At 35.5% G+C, this 25,828-nt stretch overlaps 1 protein-coding gene across 2 annotated transcripts in view; it reads right to left on the minus strand.

Annotated features, from left to right (window-relative positions):
- Positions 1–15,683: 15,683 nt before the first annotated feature.
- The window catches only part of LOC134530869 (KAT8 regulatory NSL complex subunit 1), a 286,616-nt gene continuing 276,471 nt past the window's right edge, over positions 15,684–25,828 (minus strand). For both annotated transcript variants that reach the window (XM_063366135.1, XM_063366133.1), the window contains exon 12: positions 15,684–16,160. In XM_063366135.1, coding sequence (XP_063222205.1) covers positions 16,053–16,160 — 108 coding nt within the window. In that variant the 3' untranslated portion in view covers positions 15,684–16,052. The remainder of the gene's footprint in view (positions 16,161–25,828) is intronic.

Raw genomic sequence — 25,828 nt, forward strand, 5'->3', positions numbered from 1 at the left:
TATTATGTTTATTTCTTTAGTAAAATGTTTGGGATAATCCCATTCATACAAATTTAATATGTTAAAATATCAGCAATATCATGAATTTCAGCTAGCTAAGCCATGGGTTATTAACTTGTTTAAATCTGTATTTGCCCAAAAAAAAATTACTAGAATAATTAGGAAAACATTTATTTGCCTTGATATTTCTCTAATGGTCTCAATGTTGCAAGAATTAAGACCCATTCATTAATGCCAATATAGTACTCGCCATAAAATAGAATGGATAAATCCAGCTTATAGTAGTTTGTGAATAAGTGTAATCTGGTGCAGTGGTGGACCCAGGATTTTTTTCTGGAGGGGGGAGGGGTGCCCAATAATGTTTCTGGGAGGGCACAAGGGTCGAAACAAACATAATTAGTGGGACTGTATTAAACTCCTTACAATTTTTAAGGTTCGGAAAGGAGAAGGGGGGGGGGGGGGCACGTGTCCCCTTCCCTCCTAAATCTGGCAATGATCTGGTGCACTTAAAAACTCAAAATTTCTGTTTTCTGTGAGGAAACTGGATAACAAACAAAATATACTGTTACAGGGTGGCTCATGATGAACAATGTCTACAAACTATTAGCTGGAAATGCTTAAATTAGAATTTTTGTATTCCCACCTTCACCAGTGCTACTTCCTTGAACAAAAATAATAACTGCCTTCATGAATAACTAGATTTCCTGCTGATATAACAAGTTATTGCCACCCTCAATGCCAAGGGTGCCCATATGATAGTTTGAGGGAGGGGGGAGGCAGACTAAAAATTGAGAAAAAAGTACCAAAAATTCTAAAAAATCTTGTGACGTCCCTAATTGAATTAAATGTTTATTCTAGGGATACAAATTTAAAACCATGTATAGGCTTTCTTTAAGAATTATTTTAAATTAAATAGACATATTTAACATAAATACAAAAATAATATAAAGCTAAAATGAATGGCTCAGGATTATCTTTATGAATTATTTATGCAAATATATCATTTTCCCATGAAAAGAAAATGGTTATTTAGAAACATTAAATAGGTGCAAGTTACTGAAACATTAATTTTTATTTGCAGACATCATACCTCATACGGTACTTCACTGATGCTGCAACAAAAATTATTATCTAGTATGCTAAATTAACTTAAACAAATTATGTTAAAATGCCAAGCTTAACATATTTTAATATTTCTTACTTTTCTATAACCTTACTTTTTTCTTAGTGCCATATTTGTGATTCGGGTTCATTTTCTCCTTCACAATTACTATTTTATATCAGTATGCTATATTGGGAATAACTAAATATTAAACCAGATAATATTTGCCACATAAATGATGTAGAAAACGACGTTACACACTATAAAAGACCCATTTTAAATATAGCGAGATTTGAAATTCGCGGGCGTTTGTCACCTCATGCCGCTAGGATCGCTGCTGCTACTTTTCACACACTTGTCTGTGTAGTTTGTTTAGAGCTGTCCGGTATTAGTCTCTAGTGTATTTGTTTACACCAATGAGCACATGGTTAAATAATACTATAAATTTCCAGTTTATGGTATTGTTACGAACTAGAGCACAGCCGGGACGCGTGCAGGTGCAGAGCTGGCTGGTGACTGCCGCAACATGATATGCACCGCGCGCGCCGGGAAGATAACAAGGATTGTCACTTTCCCCTTTCCTTCCAACCATTCCCCGTGCGGCACCCTGCCTTTGACACGTAACTGACACCAGACAGCTGAAAGTTACACGAGCCGTTGACATGTGTTTCGAGAGATTTCTACCGTCGTGTCAGCGCGGAATGACGCGACAGGTCTCGGCCGCTCTCGTGAGTTCTGGAATTGCGCCGGGGCCTACATATATGCCCGAGGACGCCGGCCGAGTCAGTCAGTGGAGTTCAGAGAGAGAGTTCAGGCGGGAGCCTTCCCGCAGCGGAGCTTCCGGGGCGGTAGTGTCTAGGGCGAGGCAGAGTCCCGAGCGAAGTTCTGAGCGAGGCGTCGAGCGGATCCTCGGCGAAGGCAAGTGTCGGCAGTGGCGGAGGCCCACGCGGGGCGCTGCGGCGTGAGTGAGGTGTGCGGTGTGTGAGAAGCCAGTGACTGGAGAAGCAACATTTTTAAGTGCAATTGATTATTTGCCATTTTAGATTATTTGTAAGTGATCTAGGTAGTGGCCATAAAACTGTGTGTGAAATAAAATCTTTAATTGGGCTATCCTTTACGAACCCGCGGTAAATCGTAACAGTATTCACTGTTCGTTAATTCCAGCCAATGAAAACTCGCGAGAATGCAGCCATGTTAAAAAGCTGAATTATTGTATATGCAGGGCTCGGAGAGTCACTAAAAGTTACTTTTTTTGCAAAGTCACTAAGGTCCATTTTTTTTTATTATTAAAAGTCACTATTTTCTTCACTTTTACATCGACTACCTTTTTACAACATGTAAACGTATCTTTTGGTACTACCAGAAATGCCGTAATGATCGGTACACACTGTGCATTAAAAACGCCAGCCATATTTCCCTTCTGCATGCCGGCGTTACTTTGCTGTGCAGCAGCGCGGCCAGTCGTCCATAGATAAAGGCCAGTGTAACAGCGATTCGATTATCGTATTGTGATCGTATGGCTTCTATAATCGATAGCATATGTCACTTGTCTCGGCTTCGGCTTTTCGGTTGTAAATAACAACACAATAAACGATAGTGAGGCGTATGTTTGAGATTAAATTCGTGTACTACGAAAGTGTTTGTGTTTACAGGCGAGCGCAAAACCACTTGTTAGGAACTACATTTAGATGAAAACGTGCGGGATCACAGTGACATATAACATATTAGTGCATAATGTGCTGTAACTTCGTTAGTGTCGTGGTTATGTTCGGTGTGAAACAGAATTGAGATATGTGTTTCGGTAACTTTTCTAACAATTTGTGGCATTTTTGCAATTTCACTATTGTTTATTATAATAATTAAAATTTTCTGTTTGCAATGACCACATTAACAAAACTTACTAAAATATTTAATGGCAAAATCACTATGGTGTTTTTTTTTTTTTTTAATTAATTTTACATGGTGTTAGTTTTGGTACAAATTGATTGAAAATGGGGAAGTGTCATTTTCGAGCAGAGTGGTTGGAAAAAACTGATACTATAGGGCACAAGATTTTCGAATGGACACAAAAAGAAAATTAAAGATGAACTTTATTGTATTGTATGCTGTGTTTCTGTTAATGTTGGCAAAGGGTTTCAGTTTCAGTCTGTCACACAACACTACACAAGAAAGAAGCATATTAACGTAAAATTAAAACTAAATGCCTCACAGTGTCGTCTTGTTTTTGAAATCTACATGTTTGTGCTAAATTTATTTAAAAAACTTTTTCATCGCAGACCTGTGTAGTTATTGCAGAAATAATAATTTTGTTTGTTAATGTAATTCTTACAAATAAGGCCCTTCGTTCACACTCATCTCTGCAACATATAGTATTTAATTTGATCAATAACATTTACTTCATAAGTTCAAAGTACGTCGGTATAACACACACTGGTGACAAACAACATGCGCTCGCTCTCTTTCCCACCCTCTTTTTCTCTTGACGGCACCAGTTGCTTCCCATCCTAAGTCGGCAGAGGGGTAAATCTAAAAATAGACCAGCGGACACCCTTCCTTTCTTCCTTCCTTTGCACCCTTTTTTTTTTTCACCACTTCATATACCTTCCCTCCGTGATCTTGAATGGCACCAGTCTTTGTATCAGGCCATTTCATTCGCGATTAAATCAAAAACCATTGTAGATACAAAAAATTCCATATGGACACTTTCTATTCGTAATTTAATTTGCTACAACTTTTATTCGACACGTTTTTTCACTAGTGCACAGTTTTCAAGTTGCGGTGTGAAATTAAGACTGTTTGGACGGTCCAGAATCTAACTTGACTTTTAATTTTTTATATTCGGTTATTAGGATAATTTTTGCCACCATTGTCAGCTCTCGTAGTAACGAGGTTCCACTTAAGTTGTCTGATGTGTAAATTTTCTTTTAAAAACGTTTTTAAACTTTATAACTTTCATCTTTTCGTCTCGCCGCGGTGTACCGCTTACAAAAATGTAGCCAGTGCTCGTTGCAATCATTAATGTTTGGTTATGTTGCTTCCCGTATAGAGCGCGCACACGTAGCCGAAAATCGATATCTCGCAGAGTTCATGCAACGCATGCTCTCTGTTTGGTTAAGTTGCTTCCTGTATAGAGCGCACACATGTAGCTAAATATCGATATCTCGTCCAGTGCATACAACGCGCGCTCTCTGTCGAGTGCCGAGTTAACTACATCTGATGGCCCGCTCTCTTTTGTGGAGTGTATACTTACTGCGGCGATAGTTAAGCGTTCGTTCAGCTTGCATTTGGATCACAGATTTTGTTTTTCTATTTAAAGTTGAATGATTTTTTGTTGCATGACTTATTAATTTAAACAGTTTAGCGTGCTCTTTTATACTTAACTTTTTAAATAAACGTACTTTCCATGAATTGGTTTTGTTTTTATTAGTAACTTTATCTAACTAAAAAAAATTTTCTGCATAATAGTTGCACGCCTACTTTTCAAGCTTGATTTTAGAATATAAAGTGCAACGATTATGCGAGAAAACATGGTATATAATCTTAACTGATTCTCATTAGACTTTGAAATGGTTTCTGTAAGTCTGACAATTTACAGTACACTAATCCCTCACTTAGCATGTTTTCAGATCGCGCAAATTCATTTAGTGTGATGTTAATTTTACTGCCCCAATCTTGAATAGCACGTATGTAAATTTCAGTTAGCACCAAATGGCCACAAGCAAAAAATAAAAATAAAAATTCGGGCATGACGCCACAAAGTATGTTTCAACTCTGTAAACACAGATTTACCGTGACATAGAAAGCCATACAAGGGAGGAAGAGATGCATGGGCGGTTTGACTACACTATTGGCTGTTGTACAAACAACAGCCATGGCAAGTTAAGTTTGCGGCTATGGAGTGTGAAGGACCAAATGTTTTTACGTCCATGAGTATGCGACTGTGCCCTACCGTTGTCGCCCTGCCTGACATGGCATGAACCGGCAGACCAATGATGAACTTAGTCTAGCCAGTGGCAGGGAACTCGCAAAAACACAAGAAAAGTCTGCCCATTCCTCTAACTGTAACTTTACATGCGTAAGCACCTGCAGTTGGAATCATAGATGAATAATGGCTTCCAAGTGAGAGCATAATACATCATTTTCAAGTATTTGAGACAAAACTAGAAGTATTACGGCGTGCAGAATGTCATGAAGGCCACACTTAGTCACAAGTCAATTGTACGCACAATCGCACAAAATAAGGACTCTATCAAATGTTTATGTAAGTCTGATGCTGTTGGTTGTACTAGTAGGTATTTATTTAACATTAGATACCGGAACAGAAATGAACAGATGATACACATGGAAAAGGTCGTTAAATGAATGGTGCAATGAAAAAAAATCATGTGCCTGACAGGATTGATGTGTACCAAGCGGTGACACACGTACAAGCATTAATTTAAAAAAATTAAAACTTAAATATCCAGACAGTAATATCAGTTTTACATCCAGGAAAAGATGGTTTGGAAAGTTTGCGGAAAGTTACGTGACGTGAGCTGAAGGTCACGCCTGGACGAGCAAGTCAACTAGCCGACAAGACGATAATCTCCCGTTACGCAGTGTCGTACTTGTCATAAAAGAATTCAATAGTAGGCTTATAAAGATAAATGATGTGACATATTTTATCATTGAGTGTTATTCTAAGCATTTCTATTACGTAAAGAATTGTATTTTCCTACACATTTTGGAACACATAAAGTAAATAAGCCTTACTATTTACGGTGACCAATGCTTCGAATACGTGATTTCGGATAACAAGAGAGTTTTAGGAACGCATCAGAGGGCATCACCGTGTTTTCTCGTATAATCGTCGCACATTTTATTCCAAAGTCAAGTTTGAAAAGTAGGGGTGCAACGATTATGCGGAAAATTTTTTTTTGTTAGGTAAAGTTATTCATAAAGACAAAACCCGTTCATGGAAAGTAAGTTTATTTAAAAAAAGGTGGAGTATACGAGAGCACGCCAAACAATCCATATTAATAATTCCTTAAACAAAAACCTTTCTTTAACTTTAAATATAAAAACCAAAACTAACGCGAACGCAAGCCACTTAAATCTGACGTGAACTAACGTGTCGTAGTACACACTTGCCACGAAAGAATGCGGGCTATCAAATGTAGTTAACTCGGCACCTGACAGAGAGCGCGCGTTGCATCCATTCGGCGAGATATCGATATTCGACTACGTGCGCGCACTCTATACGGGAAGCAACACAACCAAACATGAATGATGCGCTGGCTACATTTTTATAAGCGGTACGCCGCGGCAACGCAGACAATCAGATAAAGGAAATACAGTTTAAAAAGTCTTTAAAAGAAAATTTACACGTCAGACAACTTTGTATTTCCGTTAATTAAATAAATAAGTGGTAATGACCGAAATTTTAGATTATACCTAAACTGCAGCGATGCAGACGATCAGATAAAGGAAATAACGTTTAAAAACATCTTTATAAGAAAATTTAACACGTTAAACAACTTCGTATTTTTCCTTTAATTTATTAAGTGGTAATGACCGAATAAATATTAGATTTATACTTTAAAATACATCGTTTTATACGGAAAAGATACCTACACAAAGCGCTCGGCATCTACTAGCGGGACCAAAAACATCATGCGACGTTTACGCGAGAAGTTTTTTATCCCAATTTTGACAGCCTAAAATATGGTTGCGACGATTACGCGTGTGCGACCATTATGCGATAAAACACAGTCGTTGTGCTAAATGAGGGATTGGTGTACTTCTCTTGTCATGTATTTAGAATTTGTATTATTTATGACACACATGGAGGTGGCATACTGACCAGTGTTAATTTTTACATTATTTCACATTTGTTAAGTTTTATGAAATAGACTAAGAATTCTGAACAGTTAACACAGTCAATATTTATGCTCTAGTTACTGCAAAATACCTAGAAAATCAAAAGTGTTATTTTATTACACTGCATAACCACTCAGTATTGGTTTGGCCTGCCACCGCCCAAAAACTTATGGCATACGATAAATTACAGTGAAAGTCCGTTGTAGCGAATACGGTCTATAACGTAAAGTCCGCTATAACGATAATTGCCATCGGCACTGTCAGTTTTGCATATGCTGCGTAGGAAAAAATTTCAGAAATAACGAATGCAGCGTGGGCTCATTTTCGCTATAGCGATAGATTACACACCTGTAATTTTGCTCTAAAACAATGAGAAAACATCTACAATTTCCTTAATAAATGAGAAACAGCTTCGCACAATTCCACGCGTCCGGCAAATGTGACAACACGCATGATGTGGCCGTCTTAGCAACACCGCACAAGGTGGGGCCCCACAGCGAGCATAGCTTGCCTCGCGGCGACGAAAGCAAGTGAAACAGGGCTCCGCTGCGAGCATTACTTATTTAGAATCACGCCGACTGTAGCCCGTAAATGAGCATAACTCGTCTCAAACTTGCATCTTAAGCGTTGCGTACGGTGTAGTTTCAGTGTTGGTAGAGGTGTAAAAGTAACAAAAAAAGTGTACCCGTATGTATTCGTTACTATAACAATTAGTACTCGTTACTATCGTATTGTTACGTTACTCGTTACTTCTGATACCGCATAACATACTATGTTATGTTGGAGCAACGAATCGAGTCGTATTGCGTACGCATACAGTATGACGTCGCGTAAATAATAATAAATAGAATATAAACAATCAACAATATTTGATAATTAACAGTTTTTGTTAACCAAGAAACAATTAAATCTCATTAGAGCGGCTTTATTATATTATCTTTTATAAAATAAGAACAAAAAAAAGTGAAAATACGTGATAATAAAAAACTAAAACATACATATTTCTAATTTGTAAAAAATAATTTCTTACGTTGTTTCTGTTCCAATCTCAAACTTTGTCTACACACACAATACCTTTAAATTTTTAATAAACAGTAAAAAAACTTGGGACGACGAATTTCCAAATTAATTTTTACTTAAATAAACAAACATCGTTCTTTGTAACGTAAATTCATAGAATATGCGCGCGCATGCGTACAACATACTAAAAATGTGAATAACAAAATGCATTCGTGTGTAACGTTTCGTTACTCGTTACTAGATGGTACACCCGTTACTCAGTACCGAATACATACGGTTTGCTACAGCTCTAGTGTACGGCACTATGCGCTGATGATAATGTTGACGTGTGCGGGGAGTTGACGAACATGGAACTTGTCAAGCTCGTCTCTTCTAATCAAAACGAAGCGGCGTCTGAAGATGATGACAATAATGACGACGAACCAAGTGACGTATCTGTTCCGTCGAAAATGTCAATGATGGAGGCACTTGACACAATCAGTCGTTTTTATCAGCATACAAATGCTTCGAAGAAAGATTTGATGAACTTCCAAGAGGTCCAGTCGTTTATTTTATCCGAAAGTCTAGTGAAATCAAGGCAAACGAAAATTGATTGGTTTTTTAAAAAGTGATTTTTAATTTTGTGTTATTTTCCAAGGGTCTGTACAAGTGATTATTTTTGTGTTACTGACCAATTGTCGGAGAAATTATTTTATATAATTTGTATGGTTGTCCAACGTAATTAGTGATTTTAAAATTTTTTTTTTGTGTTTGACATTTTTCATAGGTGTCAACGTGAATAATATTGAGACAAATTTAAAAATAAATTTCACTACAACTTTGAGATTACATATTGTTAGTAAGTATTCAAAACACCGCAAATATGCACCCGATATCATCAGCTTAGCGCACGTCTCCAGTATTACAAAGCGACAGGAAGCAACTGGCATGAACTTGCGTGACCCCGCGCGCCCATCTCCATGTAAACAAACAGCTGTGCGCTTAGCCACGATGTGCGTGACGGCCTTATCACGGCCACGTAGTCTCATATTTCGCAGTCGGCAGGTGCTGATATAGCTTAAAAATGTTATTTTAGTAAGTTTTATGTATAATTCCTTTACTTATGTTGTGAATTTCCATAGTAAAAACAAGTGAGAAAATAATATATTTTAAAAATGCTACAAAAATAAGATTTTTTTAAAATTTTGGCTATAATGAAAATTCGCTATAACATTAACTTTTGGCGCCGTTATAAATTTACGTTATAACGGACTTTTACAGTAGTAAGTTCACTTCAAATAGCAGCATTCAATTTATAAACATTATTAAATGTGTTTCACATGTAGACATACAATTGTTAGCAACAATTCAGAAAATTCTGATAACTTTTAATCTATTACTAATTACACATTTAAATTTAAGTTATAATCTCTGAAATATGTTTATAATCATGAAGGAACAAGGTAGAAGTCTTGTTTCTCACAGCAGATGGCTGGCTAATGCACGTATGCTTGGCAGCTGTTGATAATTCATACCATGTTTTAAAATAATTACCCTGTTTTACCGCATTATCGTCGCTCCCATATTTTAAGGAGTCAAAATTGGGATAAAAAAACTTGTGTAAACGTTGCATGATGTTCATGTTTGGTTAAGTTGCTTGCTGTATAGAGCGCACACGTTGTCAAATATCGATATCTCGCCTATTGCGTGTAACACGCGCTCTCTGTTGAGTGCTGAGTTAACTACATTTGATAGCCCGCACTCTTTCGTGGAATGTGTCTACTACGACAATAGTTTTACGTTAGTTCAGGCTCGCATTTGGGTCACAGATTATGTTTTTATATTTAAAGTTGAAGAAAGATTTTTGTTGCATGACTTAATAATTTAAATTGTTTGGCGTGCTTTTGTATACTCTACGTTTTAAATAAACAAACTTTCCATGAAGGGGTTTAGTTTAATGAATAACTTTACCTAACAAAAAATTTTTTCCCTCATAAGTCACACCCCTACTTTTCAAATTTTATTTTAGTATAAAATGTGCGACGATTATGCGATAAAACTTGATACAACAGAAATTTGTAGTATAACTTTTGTTTTTGACAAAATAATTACATCCACCCATTAATACTGGTTACAAGATAGTCAAAGTTATGAAGAGGCATGGTGTTACACTTTTGTGTTAGTAGCGAACAGCGATACTATAGATTGCTGCTGCAGTAGAAAAATGCTTAGCAGAGACAAAAAAATGTTTTGTTTTAATAGTTTTTATGCTGTATTACAAACCTTTAAGTTCAGCATGCAATTCCAAAATGGTGTCTTTTACAATGTTTTGAAACGTAAATAGCGGAAGAAACTTTGTACATTTTTTGGGCAGTGTAACATGCAAAAGTAACCACGCAAATATAAATATGAGATTGCATTGGGAAGAGTTTGCAAAATAATTGTATGTAATTTTATGCTTATTGCACAAAACATTAGAAATATTATTTTCACTTTATTAGAATAATTAAAAAAATCACATGTGTTGCAAGTTGCAAATATCTTCAGCTCTAACAGAACCAATGTTATATTATTGCAACTGGTGCTATTATTAATAAACAATAGGGACAAGATTTTATGTTGACATTTTTTAAATTTGTTTTATTCATAAAAATAGTGTTTTTCAACAAATAATACACTCAGATACAGTAGAACCTCATTTTTAAGTACCCGCGATATACAAATTCCCGCGATTAACGTATTTTTTTACATGCACTGTCAATTTCCCTATACTAATAATTAGGGATGGGGCGACCGAATCCAATATCCGCCGAATCCGCCGAATCCTAGGGATTCGAAGATTCGGCGGGTCTGATATAGGATTCGTCAAAGGATTCGGTTTTTTACTATTTACGGGGGAAAAAATACAGTAAAACTCACTTACGAGGTCCAGCATGGTAGGTTTTTCCGTATAAAGCGTTTAAATTGCCAGAGGTCTCATCATTTACGCCATTAAATGTGTGATATAAAGTCCGTTAAAATTTTTTCTGAAACTTTCTGTCTCAAATAATGGCGCACGTAAATATGAAGAAAAGACAAATGAACAACAACATACGAAGAAATATGGATGATGTACCATAACTACAGTACAAACCCAATAGATATTTTAAGATAATTACCATAATAAGAACTAAAGATTCTTTGTAGAATACCATAATTACTACAGAAGCATGATGGCTACCATATTTGCACTATATTTACCGTAACAACCGAGATGTATATTTACTGTGATAGTAATGTATTATTTATTTATGACATATTAAATTAAAGAACATTGTTGAAAAAAAAAAGGATGTTAAACTTTGATATGTACGGTTGGCACATTTTGTGATGTGAAAGAATGCAGTACTACTACGAAAAGTGAAAATGGTACGCGTGGATTTTTAGGTTATGTCAGTCTCTTTCGTTTTTCAGTAATATCGGCCGAAAATTAACAAGCGTACTGTATCGGAAGTCGGCAGAAATGCCGATTCAACTAAATATTGGCAAAATCGGCTTCTTCAATACAGCTCTACATTTAATGACATGAGTAAACATATTTCAGATTTCAGGATATTGAAAAAGACTTTAATTTCCATGTAGGTTTATGTGTGTATGTTTTTTTTGCAAGTGTAAATTCAATGAAGTAAAATGCTTTTATTTTTATTACTTTCAATTGATTAAACTTTAATGACCAGTTACAGATATTTATGACACTAATTTTGAGGTTAAGCAATTTTACTCAAGCATTCCAGCCAAGCAGGTTGCCAGCGAGAGACGCTTCTCTTCTGCTGGAAACACTATCGCCAATATTAGAGCTAATTTAACTCCTGAACGTGCAGAACAAATTATTGTTCTGCATGATAGATTAAAGAACAGAATTTAATACTCTGTGACAATCTCTCTCAGAATTATTGTGCTGAAAAGTGGAAATGTTGAAACAATGTGAATGTACTTTTCAAACAACATGATTTTTGGTTCTAAGTTTGTTGAAGCTCAGTAAGGACTCCAGAAAAATTGACAAGGATGAAATTTTCCCAAAGATATGTTACATTTACACAAACATATACTTGGTTATGTTAGTTGGATGATATCAGTTACTAATGAACCAATGGAAACAGGTAAGATTCAATGGGAAAAAAAATGTTATTTTTTTCTAGCAGTGCAAAATGTAAACACACACTGTCAATACTTACCCAAAATTAATAAGCCCACTTCATTTTAATACTTTATTCAAACATTATACTAAGTTTAAGATAAAAATAATTTCCCAAAAGTGTAACTGTACCACAAAAGCTCGAGCTCGGCTCGAAGTAAAATTCTTAGGCTCGCGGACCTCTAGCTTATTTATAGAAAAAATCCTAACCGCTAATCTGTACTAAAACTGAAATTTCTCAAGAAAAATTTTTTGTCTTTATATACACTTAGGCTATACCAGAAATGTACCAAACTACATGTGATAAAGTCAAGGGACTTTTAGTGCAAGCAGAATACATCTCACTTACATTAGATATGTGGACATCATCTGTTAAAAGATTCGGATTCGGGTTCGAGATTCGGCAATTCCAGTCGAGGATTTGAGTTAGGATTCGGATTCGAGGAAATCAGGATTCGCCCCATCTCTACTAATAATGCATTCTTTTCCCGCCTTGTGCAAAAGCATTTCCCACTGTTTACGTAGAATTAGTGCTGTATTTTGTAGCAAACCATCGGAAAATTTAGAGAAAACAATAAATTCTCAAAATGAATAGCGCTGTTTAATTATTAAGCGTTACTGCATGAATGTATGGTCACCACAGCTTCGTTTGCCATTGTAAACAACTTACTTTTTTTTTGTGCCACGTGCTATTGTACACCATACGGCCATGAACCAAACGTATGGTGACATAAACATTAAAATTAGTGGTGCACCGATGCGGATACCGATGAATCGTAATCGGCAATTATGGGTACTTACCAATTAATCGTAATCGGCGATTATCTTAACGATTACTTTGCCGATTATCTACGTCCCGGCGTAATTAAGTAGGTTTTTACCGTGTAATATTTTGTTACACATTTTAGGACGAAATACGGTAATATTTGTATATATTACTAAATTCATCGAACTCCGTCATATCAAGATTACAGATATTTCGTTAAGTTTAATAAATCTCATTGCCTCTAACAATAAAAAATACATTTTTCCTACACGTTTATTTACGTTTCGTCTTTTGTTCTGTCTTTTGTTTAGTGGCCTTGTACATTACCTATAGCCAGAGATGTAAAATAGATGGCACACAATCAAATACCACAAGCAGTTGCAGTGGATTCTATGAGAATCGATCTTTTCGAGTCATAGTAGCGGTTCAAAATTGTGGTCCCGATACCTTCTAGAGTTTATCACTGCGTTTTACAAACTCGTTATGGGTATCTTTGGTAACATTATCCGTTGTGTTATTTGTAGGTATGTGACGTGAAAAGTGAAAAAGTATTTATAATTTTATATATTCAGTCAACATTTATAAAATCACATGTGCTAGAATTGGTTTTGAGTCATTTTTATATAATTATAGTGAGATGGCGACTAGGGAGAAAAAAAGTGAAGTGTGGAAACATTTTTCTATAAACTCAAGTGAACAAAATATAGCAACATGTTTACATTGTTAAACGGTAATTTCTCGATGCAACCTTATGTGATAGTCGATAATAATGCTAGTTTTCCGCAACAAAAACTTACCCACTGTAAATTACAATTATTAGACTGTAGTTCAAGTTGTTTACAATAACAAATATAAATAGAAGTTAATTTAATTTACACTTTGCAATGACTTAATAGTGTATTTTATATATTTTTATACTGTTATTATAACTGTATTCTCAATTTTACCTACTCTTGTAATTAAATTCACATGGGAATAAAATTTTTTGTGTGCATTATTACACTTAAAAAAATTTGTTCATTATAATCGGTAACTGAATCGGTATCTGCCGATTATTGCTCTCATAATCGGTAAAGTCATATCGGTGCACCACTAATTAAAATTAATAATTTTCTTAGCGTTCCCCTTTAATCTTAAATGTATTATGCATGAAAATAAAGGTGAAAACTCACATTTTAAATACACAAAAGAGCGGATTACTGTTCCATTATTAAAATACGTTTTAAGCAACGTATGAGTTTCCTATAAATATGGCGTCTTCGTGCATATTCGGTGATGTTCATTTTAAAACATTACAAACATTCTGAAAAGTCTGCAATGAATATCCAAACAATGCAATGGCAATTTAACTTCTATTCCTCAATGTAAACAATTATATTGATGGTGGTAGCTATCGTTTTATAGTATTATTTCTCAAAAAATCTGAAATTAATAAAACTTTAACACGTAATTAAATACAAAGTTCAAAAATCAATTGTGTTACAAAATTTCAGCACCAAGTGGCTATATCAAGATGCTTCAACATTCTCATCTTACACAAGAACAGCAAATTTCATTTTTAACTTTCGGCAATAATGAAGAACGGTGATATTGGATATATTTATAATTTTAATTATAGTGAAGTTCTAGTTAATATATAAAAACGTAACCGTCTCTGACATATTATTTAGTGTGGTATATATTTTCTTATTGTTTCCCATATAGTGTGATGATAAAAAAATGTTTTAACATTTCCCTCATTTGGCGTTTTCCCGGTTTTTACATATTTTTTTCCTGGTCCCTTGAAATATATAAAAATGAGGTTCTACTGTATTTCTTACAACAATTTTCACCAAACTTGTGCCATTTTGAATGTTACCATAAAATAATTTGTAATAGTATATTTAGGGCAGAAATATTTTGAATAAAAATAAATCTTGCAATGGTTGAGAATTTGGAAAATGTACAGATGCCAGGAATGTAAAAATGAGTTACAAATAAGAGATGCAAGCTCAAAGTAAAATATATTTGGAGGTCACATTTTGGTAAAAACTTCATGCTGACAATATTTAACATATTTACATTTAAATTTTTGAGATTTAGTAAAGTTTTGATAAAATACTGATTTATTTCATGGTTTTAGTGGAATTTCACTGCATTTTGATGTTATATGGTGCAGTGAGGGTTTTTTTTTTTTGGGTTTTATTGCAATTCATATAACCTTGTCTTAATAATAAATTACCGATAGAATGACATGAGCCTTGGGTCGTCAAATTGTTGAAACACCAGCAATTACAGACCAAGGAGAACATAATAAGCTACAGTTAATTTTTTTTATAAAATGTATTCTAAGGAAAAAATCACAGAAAATTGAAATTACAGTGTGCAAACAACTGCCAATATTAGAAACCTAACATTCATTAAAGCAATTCAGATACTTATGTTTCCCTACACTGAAAGTAAAATGTCAAAGGTATTTCGAACACAATATATAAAGCTGGTGTTAAAAACAATTAATCAGCTACTCAGATTATGGAACAACTCTTTTTCATTCATTAAAATCAGTCAAATTATCACTTTACACACCATCAGATGATATAATATTTAGCTTTGGGTTACAAGTTGCCATCCACACATCTAACAGATTCCTCCACCAACTGTCTGCTGGAAACAATAATTGATAATATAGGTGACAAAAAAAATTTTATTGCATAAGATTTCATTTTAAAAAAAATTGTTTTGATAATAGCAGTCTTAGCTCTTCAGGGCTCTATAAAAAAACTTTACATATTATACAATGTGAATTATTACCGTAACAATTACTCACACATTTTATTAAATAACAATATTTATCAATACATTCAACTTACATTTCAAGTGCAAGATAAAACTGTAGTTGGCTCAAAGTGTTCATGTCTACAGAGCTAGATTTACGAATCTCAAGCTTTAGACAACAAAATGAGACACCTCACTACAAAACAAAATCTAAAACTGTACACTTTTTACACGCTTCGACAACTTTTTGTGCCGACATTCGAGATGGCATGCGTTGCCACAAGGCCGAGCGCGGGCCTAGTACAATCGAATAAATAAGTTGAGCAGACGGCTGCGTGAGTGGTGTGGAATCGAGGCCCAGGCAGAGGAGAGGAAAGGGTGCCATGTCATGCCAGCCCTTATCTGATGGTCCACTCTGGGTCATTTGGATCCTCAAGCTCTCCCTCGGCCACCGCACTTTCCGTTGAGTCCGAACTGGGTGTCGGTGGTCGGCTGCCTACTTCGCCCTGAAACAAACACATCATCTTTTTGGAGTAAGCTTCACAGCAAGACTGAAATTTCACCTTCACACATGCAAATGTTAATCTTGTACCAATCAAGCTCTCTACAAGATGCCTCACAATTCAATAATTTAGAATACACTGGGATTTTGTAATTGAAAGTGTGTTAAAATTCAGGTGTGCACAAACCATAAGTTATTTATATTAACATTATGAAACCAAGATTTTTGTCCGTTAGATAATTTATTTAATATAAAATATAAGAAATCCGCAACAGAAATTTAAATGCATGCATACAGAAACTATAAAAAAATATTTGGTTCATTCACAGTGAATAGTTCAAAAACACAAAAAAATTAAAGTAAACTAAAGTAAATATATTTGATTACTAAAAATAGAGCAAAATACAAATACTTAAATTTTGAGTCACCTTTATTTAATACTAACTGAATAACCTGACATTGCCTGGGGTTTAGGCACAGTGGAAAGCTCTGTTTACGGATGATAGTTTTTTCTCTTATTTTAAATGTTGTGTGCAAAATTTTATCAAGTACAGTACAACCCGGTTATAACATTCCCGTTTTTAACATTTTCCCGCCTATAACACCATAATTTCATGGTCCCGTCATTTCTCCATTTATCACAATGCTTTAATTTCCCGCCTGTAACAATATTAAAATTTCTACATTCCCGCCTTTAACGTTAAGAATTTATTATTACAAAATTTGCTTTGATAACTGCCACAATTTGCAGTATCCCTTCCTTCAAAGTCATAATTTAGAGCGAAACCATAGCTAGAAAATACAGCACGCATATACAAACATCAGATGTTTACATTTGTGTAGTTCACCATAGACGTGGTACACACGCACTCCACAACTTGCACCGGATTGACTATCAATATGGCGTCCTGTTCGCGCTTGTTAGCCTATGACTTGTTCCTTTATACTTATGTTGCGCATTTTGTGCACTGATACATGGTCAGAAACAGTGCTACTGTAGTCTATGGTGCTGGTTTTTGTTTCAAAGGTTTAACACCTTGAGATGGTTAACTGTTCTATGGATATATTCACGGCTTTTGTTTGTGGTTAACCTTTACCGTAATAATTTTTTTTTTTTTTTTACTTATTGTAGTCACGGTGTTATTTAATTAAAATTTGCCGTATTGAAATTTTATTCAGGTTTTTGTACGGCTATGATGGCCGATAAATATAAGCGATAATATATTCTGTAGCTGAAAAAAATTCAGTTTATTAACCAAGTGGACAGGAACCCCAACAAAACGCGTGTTGTGATTGCAAAAGAGTTGAATATTTCTGTTTCGACTCTGAACTGTATCGTACAAAACATTTTTTTTTCTTTAGCATATTATTAGGTATTATCTATAAATAAAATTAACCAATTTTCCACTCTATTGCTGTACTTAGTGTATTACTCCTGTATTTTGTGTTGTTTTACCTATACTTTTTAATTTAATCAATCCACGCGTAATTTTTACAAAGTGAAGATGATTTCCTGCTTATAACATTTTCCTGCTTATAACATTTTTTTATGTTGGTCCCTTGGAGAATGTTATAACAGGGTTGTACTGTAGTACCAAAATTCTGCTATAAGGGGCACTCACTCATTCTTTCACTCATTACTCTCCTCCAGTCAAACGTCAGCCATGTCACTTGCCTGGAGCCTGGCCAGCCGGGTGACAAGACACAGCTAAAGGGTGCAGTTCACAGAGCTTCACATAAACTGCCAAGATATTTTAACTTAACAGTTTATTCTTACTAGAGTTATATTTATTAAACACCAACATAGGCTAGTTATTTACGTACATTAAACCATTAAACCATAGTGCATTGTTAAATATTATTTACATTTCCCCTAAAGTGAAAAACTTACACAAGAAACTTACTTTGTTTCTTTAAACTAAAAATCAGCATAAAATGTGTAATACATACACAGATAAATACAATAATGACAAGTGTAAAGGAAAAGTCAGTATTTCCACACTTTACACAAACGGGGAGGAGAAAGAAAGAAAAAGAAAGAAAAAAAAGGAAAAAAAAATATTCAGGATAGACGAAATTTCGTGACATATCGCGGATTTCGCACAATTTCGTTTTATTTTGTGTTTTCAAGCGGTTTTCGGTGTTATTTCGTTTTATCGCGCATTACCATATAATAGTGGCTCTAGTAATGTACAAGGCCACTAAACAAGAGAGAGAACAATAGACGCAACGTAAACAAACATGTCGGAAAAATGTATTTTTTATTGTTCGAGGCAATGAGATTTATTAAACTTTATGAAGTATCTGTAATCAAGATCTAACGCAGTTATGATGAATTTCGTAATAAATAAATAAATAAATATATATACAGTAGAACCCTGTTATAATGAATCTGAAGGGAGTAGTTTATATGTTCACTATAGAGGGGAAACTTTATATCTGGGAAAACTTTTAAATTGGCAATACATACTCAAGCCAAGAAAATAACGAATGAAAATACTCAAAGCAACAGTTTTATGAGCAAATGCAGATGTATTATTTTTAATACACTACACATGTACAAACTTTCTATTAATGGTTCTTCGACATCGGCGTATTTTCCTTTTTTCAGGCGTTTAATACTCTGTGATGTATTCGAAGCTTGAGAAAGAAGATTGTTCAGCTTGTTTAATATTGTATTTAATGTGGATGTTGCAATTCCCAGTTCCTTTGATATTAACACGTGCGGGACAGTGGGGTTGGAGTCTACCTTTTTAATAATGTCCAGTTTATCAGTCGATAAAAATGTCCGAAACGTGAACGATAAAAATGAGACGTAAAAATATTGAATTTGCTGCTACAGTGGAACCTGGATAATTCGAACTTCTTTAATTCGAAATATTCTTTAATTCGAATTTTCCTCTTGGTCCCTAGCATTTTGTATCTAAACAATGCTAAAAATCGTGGATAATTCGAATTTTATTTTGGATAATTCGAATTTTTGGTGCGTCTAATTTAGTGAATAAATTATAAACTACGGCTCAAAAAATTGTAAATTTATCGGGAAATACGTTTTACAAACAATACTCGGCAAAAGTTAAGCGTTTGACCAAATGCGCGGTAGCTTGTAGTGTGATGACTCGCCCTTCCCCTCCCGCACACTTGTGCCGAGTGCCGACCGCCTGCGCGTAGCAACAACACGCAGCAGTAGTGTCTCCAAGGTCACCCCTCCCCACACTCACCCCTCTCCACTCCGTACTGTACAACTGTGCATCGTTCTGTGTATCGTCTGTTTTGTAACATACAGTGTACTGTAGCTTATTTAAAATTGTCTTTTGATGTGTGATTACGTGTAGTTTTTACGTACAGTGACGTTTAGTGAGTGAAGTGTGAGAGTAGCAACCATGGCGTCGACCTCGTCTACAAAATCCCGTGCTTATAAAACTTTGACTCTAGCTGAAAAAGTAGTGGCGATTAGGGAAGTGGACAAAGGCGTGAAAAAGAAATTGGAAATCGCGAAGGACTTTGGGATTCCACCCAACACTCTATCCACTTTCTTGAAGAATAGAGATAAAATTCTCAGCAGTGCAGAGGAATTTGATAAAGACCGAAAACGACTACGAGAACCAGATAACCCAGACGTCGACAATTGTGTTCTTAAGTGGTTCAAGCAAGCCAGAGACAAAAAAATTCCGTTGAGTGGTCCCCTAATAAGGGTAAAGGCCGAGCAATTTGCTAAAGAATTGGGCAAACAAAATTTCAAAGCTAGCACTGGATGGCTGGATGGTTTCAAAGAACGTAATAAAATTACGTTCAAAGCAGTCTGTGGCGAAAGTGGGGCAGTGAACCAGCAAGAAGCCGGCCAGTGGAAGCGAGATTTAGAAGAGATGATCCAAGATAGAGACCCAAACAATATTTTCAATGTTGATGAGACTGGTTTTTTTTTTAAATGCACACCGGACAAAACATTGGCATTTAAAAGCGAAAAATGTCATGGTGGAAAACTAAGCAAAGAAAGAGTGACGCTTTTAGTCGGAGCAAACATGGACGGCTCAGAAAGCTGCCCTCGTTGATGATTGGAAAATCGGCTAATCCCCGTTGTTTTAAGAATGTCAAGTCGAAACCGGTGGATTATGTTAACAGCTCAAACGCTTGGATGACAGGCGACCTGTTTTCAAAGTGGCTAATAAAGTTGGACAAGAAGTTTATTAAAGAAAAGCGTCAGGTGGTCCTCTTCATCGACAACTGTACTGCGCATAACACCATACCAGTGTTGAAATGTGTTAAAGTGGTTTTTTTCCCAGCCAATATGACATCTGTTGTCCAGCCAATGGACCAAGGGATAATAAAAAATTTGAAACATTTCTACAGAACCTTGCTGGTAGAAAACATACTGTCCGGAGATGGAAACGCCCTGAAAATAAAGCTCGATATTCTGCAAGCTTCCAGAATGTGTAAGCAAGCGTGGGACAGAGTGAAGCCAGAAACAATCAAAAACTGTTTTAAAAAGGCAGGTTTTGTTAAAACCGAGGACGAAACTGTGGAAGCCACTGAAGCGGAAGCCATTCCAGCAGCAGTCGATGGCTGGGAGAATGTGGGAGCCGACCCGACCATCTCGTACGAAGACTTTCTCAATGTCGATGAAGATGTTGCGGTGTGCGGTGACGTCACTGACACCGAAATCATCGCAGAGGTGCTCGGCAGTGAGAAGCAAGACGATGACGGGGAAGGTTCGGAAGAAGAGATCGCTGGAGTAGAAGAAGAACCGGTGCCGAGTGCAGCTGACGCCATGAATCACATAAAAGAACTTAGACGTTTTTTTGAGAGCCGAATTAATGTAAGTGATTCATACTTCATCTCTTTGAATAAGTTAGAATCTTTTGTAATGGCCGAGAGCCTTAATTCGAGAAAACATGCCAAAATATCATCTTTTTTTCAAAAACAATAGGTTGTTTTTATGTTTCAGTTCAATAGTTTTAAGGTCATTTTAATATGTATGTATCGTTTAGGCATTAATCGATGTATTTATTCAAAAAATGTCAACCAATAAAGAGTTTTAATAGAAAATATGATTTTTTATTGTTTTGGCCCTATTTATATTACGAACTTCCTTAATTCGAATTTTTGGATAATTCGAAGTTTTTGACTGGTCCCTTGAGGTTCGAATTATCCAAGTTCTACTGTATAATGTACATACGTATTTGTGTGGCGGTAATTTATGTTTAATTTTGATAACTTATTAAATGTACACGCGTTCGCCCATTCTTTGTAACTGTGCAGGGAAAACTATTTTTTATTTTCACCTAACTGAGCACCATTTTTGGCTACACGTAGCCTACAGAGGCCACTCGTTTACGACTTGTTTATAATATGAACAGTGGACAATCGAGTAGCATATTGCGGAGAAAAACATTAATGTGATCCAGAATAGACGTTTCGTGAAAATACTTGTAATTACAGTAAGTCCTCTATTTACGTCGTACCGATTTACGTCGTTTCGGATTAACGTCGCTAATGTTTGAGTACTCATGTTTCAATTTAAGTTGTCGCCGATTCACAATAACGTCGTTTACAATGACCGTAAATCTTTATTTTAACCAAAACACCGTATATAATTCGTTTATAATTCTTTGTTTCCTTCGGTAGTTAATTTATGCTATGTAGCGTAAGCTACACGTTCACCGCCTTATCTTATCATACATCATGAGGGACGCTTCCTGCTCTCCGCGCGGTGATGCAATACTACCAGCCCGCCCGCTCGGCCACCCACGTATCTCGCTATCTCGCACGTAGAAGTGTTATCTACTTCTCGCAACGACACAGCATTTTCTCCTACCCCTTTTTGTCCAACTCCTTGGCACTTCAGTCGCTATGATATCATTGAGTTGGCCGGAGTTTTAAACGTGCCGTTGTTAACTTTATCGTGATTAAATGCGTTTGTAGTAGGCCTACAGTATCAGCTCACTGCAATTTATGATTTTTTCTTCATAAGATGTCTTCCAAACGACTAAATTTATCTTCAAACGTAATTTCAAAAAATAAGAACAGAACACATGTTTCATTAGCCACGAAAATGGAAGTTTTGAGACGTTTCGATTCGGGCGAGAGGGCTGTTGAGATTAGTAAAGTGTTAGGTCTGCCACCTACCACAGTTCGTACAATTCTATAAAGCTGAGAAGTACTAGTTGGACTTGTTTCCCACGCTGTCGGTTGTCATTTGCTGATAAAATTGCCCGTTGTCACGTCTGTATGCCAGCGCTTCCGGCCGACCTTGGGCCGTGGCCGGCCGGTGGCATGAAACATGGCTCATTTTGCGTCGTTTCTATTTACGTCGCGGTTTTCAGGAACGTAACCCCGACGTAAACCGAGGACTTACTGTATATGAAAATATTTGAGATAAATGTACATTATGTTGGCAAAATTTGTTCGTGGTACACGGGAAAACGTATCAACATTGACAAAAGTTGTGCGCTATATCCAATAAATTAATACATAACCTCACATCATTTTGCCGGGACCGAGACGGAAATTCACAATAAACGGGAATTCATAATAGGCGGGTTCACTATAAACGGGTTCTACTGTATTACCGTATTTTGTCATAAAATGTCTAACAAAATATTACACAGTAAAAACCTACTTAATTACGCCGGGCTGAATAAAGATAACACTTTGCACAAATGCGGTATCTATGTATCGTATTACATATTAAAAATGTTTTACTTCAATCCAAATAATTTATTAGTCGAAAAAAATGGTATCAAATTCTTTTTTAGTTAATACTTAAAATAAAATGAAACGCGTATATAATCTGCAAAGTAATAGTTAAGATAATCGCCGATTACGATTAATTGGAAAATACCCATAATCGCCGATTACGATTAATCAGCATCCGCATCGGTGCACCACTAATTGTAACCTAAAATACATAAGACAATTTTAAAGAACTTAGAGCCACATTCAGCTACTGTATGGGCCAGGAATCTTGCGAGCTGTCTGCGCGGGGGTGAAGGGGAAAGAGTGGTTCAAGGCCGACAGGAGAAGTAGGGAGTGTCATGCAATAGAAAATTGTGTCTCCCTTCCTGCGTTACTAACCGTGTGAAGTATATTGGCAGGTAGTGTGCGACGAGTAATGGAGGCGAATGTAAAGCGTAAGAAAAGTAATAAAGTGATTTACAGCAAAGAGAGAGAAATTATTAGCAAAGTAATATCAATTTGTGATCAAGAAGCTCGTGAAAAATGCCTTTCGATTCCTATTCACAAAGCAACCGAACGTGCTGCAAATTATACAGATGTAAGCAAAGCAACAGCTATGCGTATTCGAAAGAAAGAAATTGCAATGCCAAATGAACCGCATACAACACCAAGGAAAAAGAGGTAAGCCATGCATTTTAAACATGTGTAATGTGTATTAGTGATATTAAACAAAGGGTAGTTATTCGTGTTGGGCCGATTCCTAAAATATACCGATTCCGATTCCATTTTTGATTCTTAAATTAAAGGGTCGATTCTTCGAATCCTGATTCAGATTCCTTAATTTTTATCTGACAATGTTCAACAGAGTAATATACTCGGAAAGAAAGGTTGTTTATGATTTTAAAAAAGGAATTGCATTGTGTTTAATTTTCTGTGCATAAACTAACATTATATACACCTTATATAATGTTAAAAAGCATTTTCATTACCCTCAAGTTACGCTACCTTGAATTTCTAGAACAATTTGGCCTTTTAACCTAGCATATAGTTAGACGAAACACATGTTCAAATACTGCCAATAATCAAAGATGTCTTATGATGTAAATTGTAGGGATGTGCGGGTACTCGATAATTTCAACTTCGATTCGATTCCTCAACTATTTGAACCCGGAACCGAAACTAAAATTTGGAATCAAAAAATTCTGGCAAATTTTTCAAAAGTGAAAAAACCAGAAGAAAGAAATTGACGGTTACCGTTTAACTGATTGCTAGAAATAAATTTATTCGTCAATTATCATTAATGTAACTAGTAAAATTGCCGCGCACTTTCACTCAAGCAAATTTCATAACGTTATGAAATATAGGTTAGGCCGAACATTAAATTTTTTTCAAAGATCGTGTATGATATAATTTACACGTTCAGAACCACTTACTGTTTAGGCTTGCAAAGATAAATACCTTACGGAAACTGCTTGTTTATGAAATAGTTTAACAATCTGCTCAAACAATTTTATTTCTGCCTACTTATGGCATATTACTCATTACCATTTCTCACGTTGCACGGGGAAAAAATATTGTTGGTTTATTTGTTTTGAAAAATAAATAACACATATTAAAAATGAATATTACAACCATAAACGCACAATTGTCTGTTAACAGTTAAAATAGTTCCTTGTGCAACCATACATTTACAAAGATCGCCATTCTGTGACAGTCTTCTGTTAACAGAATAACCAACATTAAAATATTCACGACATAAAAATATTTTGGCGATGCCGGACGTGTAGACCAGTTGACATGCCGGGAAGCCTACAACTCACGTAGTTTTGGTTCCCTGCAAGAATTTCCGATGTTTTGCGTTTTGGTATTAACGCCACTTCAGCCGCTACATCTGAAGTTTCCAATGAAAACAAGCATGTTGTGACTAACCTAACCTAACCCTTCGATTTTTTTTAAATAATTTCAATTTTTGAGAGATATCCGAAGTTGCACGAACATGGTAGGGAACCGAAACTATGTGAGTTGTAGGCTACCGTGACAGGCCAGCATTTATCATAGATCGCGCGTGCAGACACAAAGGAATCGAATCACTGAATCGTAACATTCTGTCAGTATCGAAGTAGTGTTTACTGTTTATGCTTTTGCCTTTTACAAAACTTAATTAAAGATGATCATTGTTGTGTGGTTTAACTTCGTGAAGTTAATAATAATCATCATATTTACGTATTTTTTTCCGTTTTTAGGGGAACAGATCTTGTTGAAAAAAAAAAACAAAGAAATATATGTTACTTATTGGTTTTAATTTAAATAAACCTACTGGCTAGGCCATGCTGCATACGTCATATGTGCAAATGTAGGTTAATTAATAAATTATACTTCTTAGCGCAGCACGCATAGCACTATCTCGGTGACTCCAGTGAGGCAGCTGACTTTACCGTTGGTAACATTTGACATCTTTAAACAGTGGTGAAGTGATTAAATAAGTAATGGATGAAAATTGTGGCAAGTTTAAGGGCCGCAGTCATCTTCTAGAATTGTATTTCTTATTCATTTAAGTTAAATACATATGGTTCAAAATAAATGCAATTTTTTTTAGTTAGTCCTACCAGACTAATGACTATGAATGTAGATAAAGTTACCCAAAGAATCGAAATCGGAATCGAATTGAACTGAAAATCATGGAATCGCACAACCCTAGTAAATTGTAAATAATGTTATAACTTAACCAACTTTAGATACCTTACATTATCAACTCAATTTATTTATTGTGAAAAAATAGGGTTTGTACGGTTAGGTTAAGATGTTAAGAATTTTATTTTCAAGCACAACTAAACAATGATCCAAATAAAAAGACAATATAACCTCGCTTTGATATATTTCAAGGGACCAGGGCCAAAAAAAATAAAAAGTGGGAAATGTAAAAATAAAACTTTATTATCTCATTATGATGGAAACAAATATGCACCACACTAAAATAAAATAACATAGATGCTTACT

This window comes from Bacillus rossius, chromosome 3 (genome assembly GCF_032445375.1).
Source record: "Bacillus rossius redtenbacheri isolate Brsri chromosome 3, Brsri_v3, whole genome shotgun sequence".
In the NCBI taxonomy this organism is placed as follows: Eukaryota; Metazoa; Arthropoda; class Insecta; order Phasmatodea; family Bacillidae; genus Bacillus; species Bacillus rossius.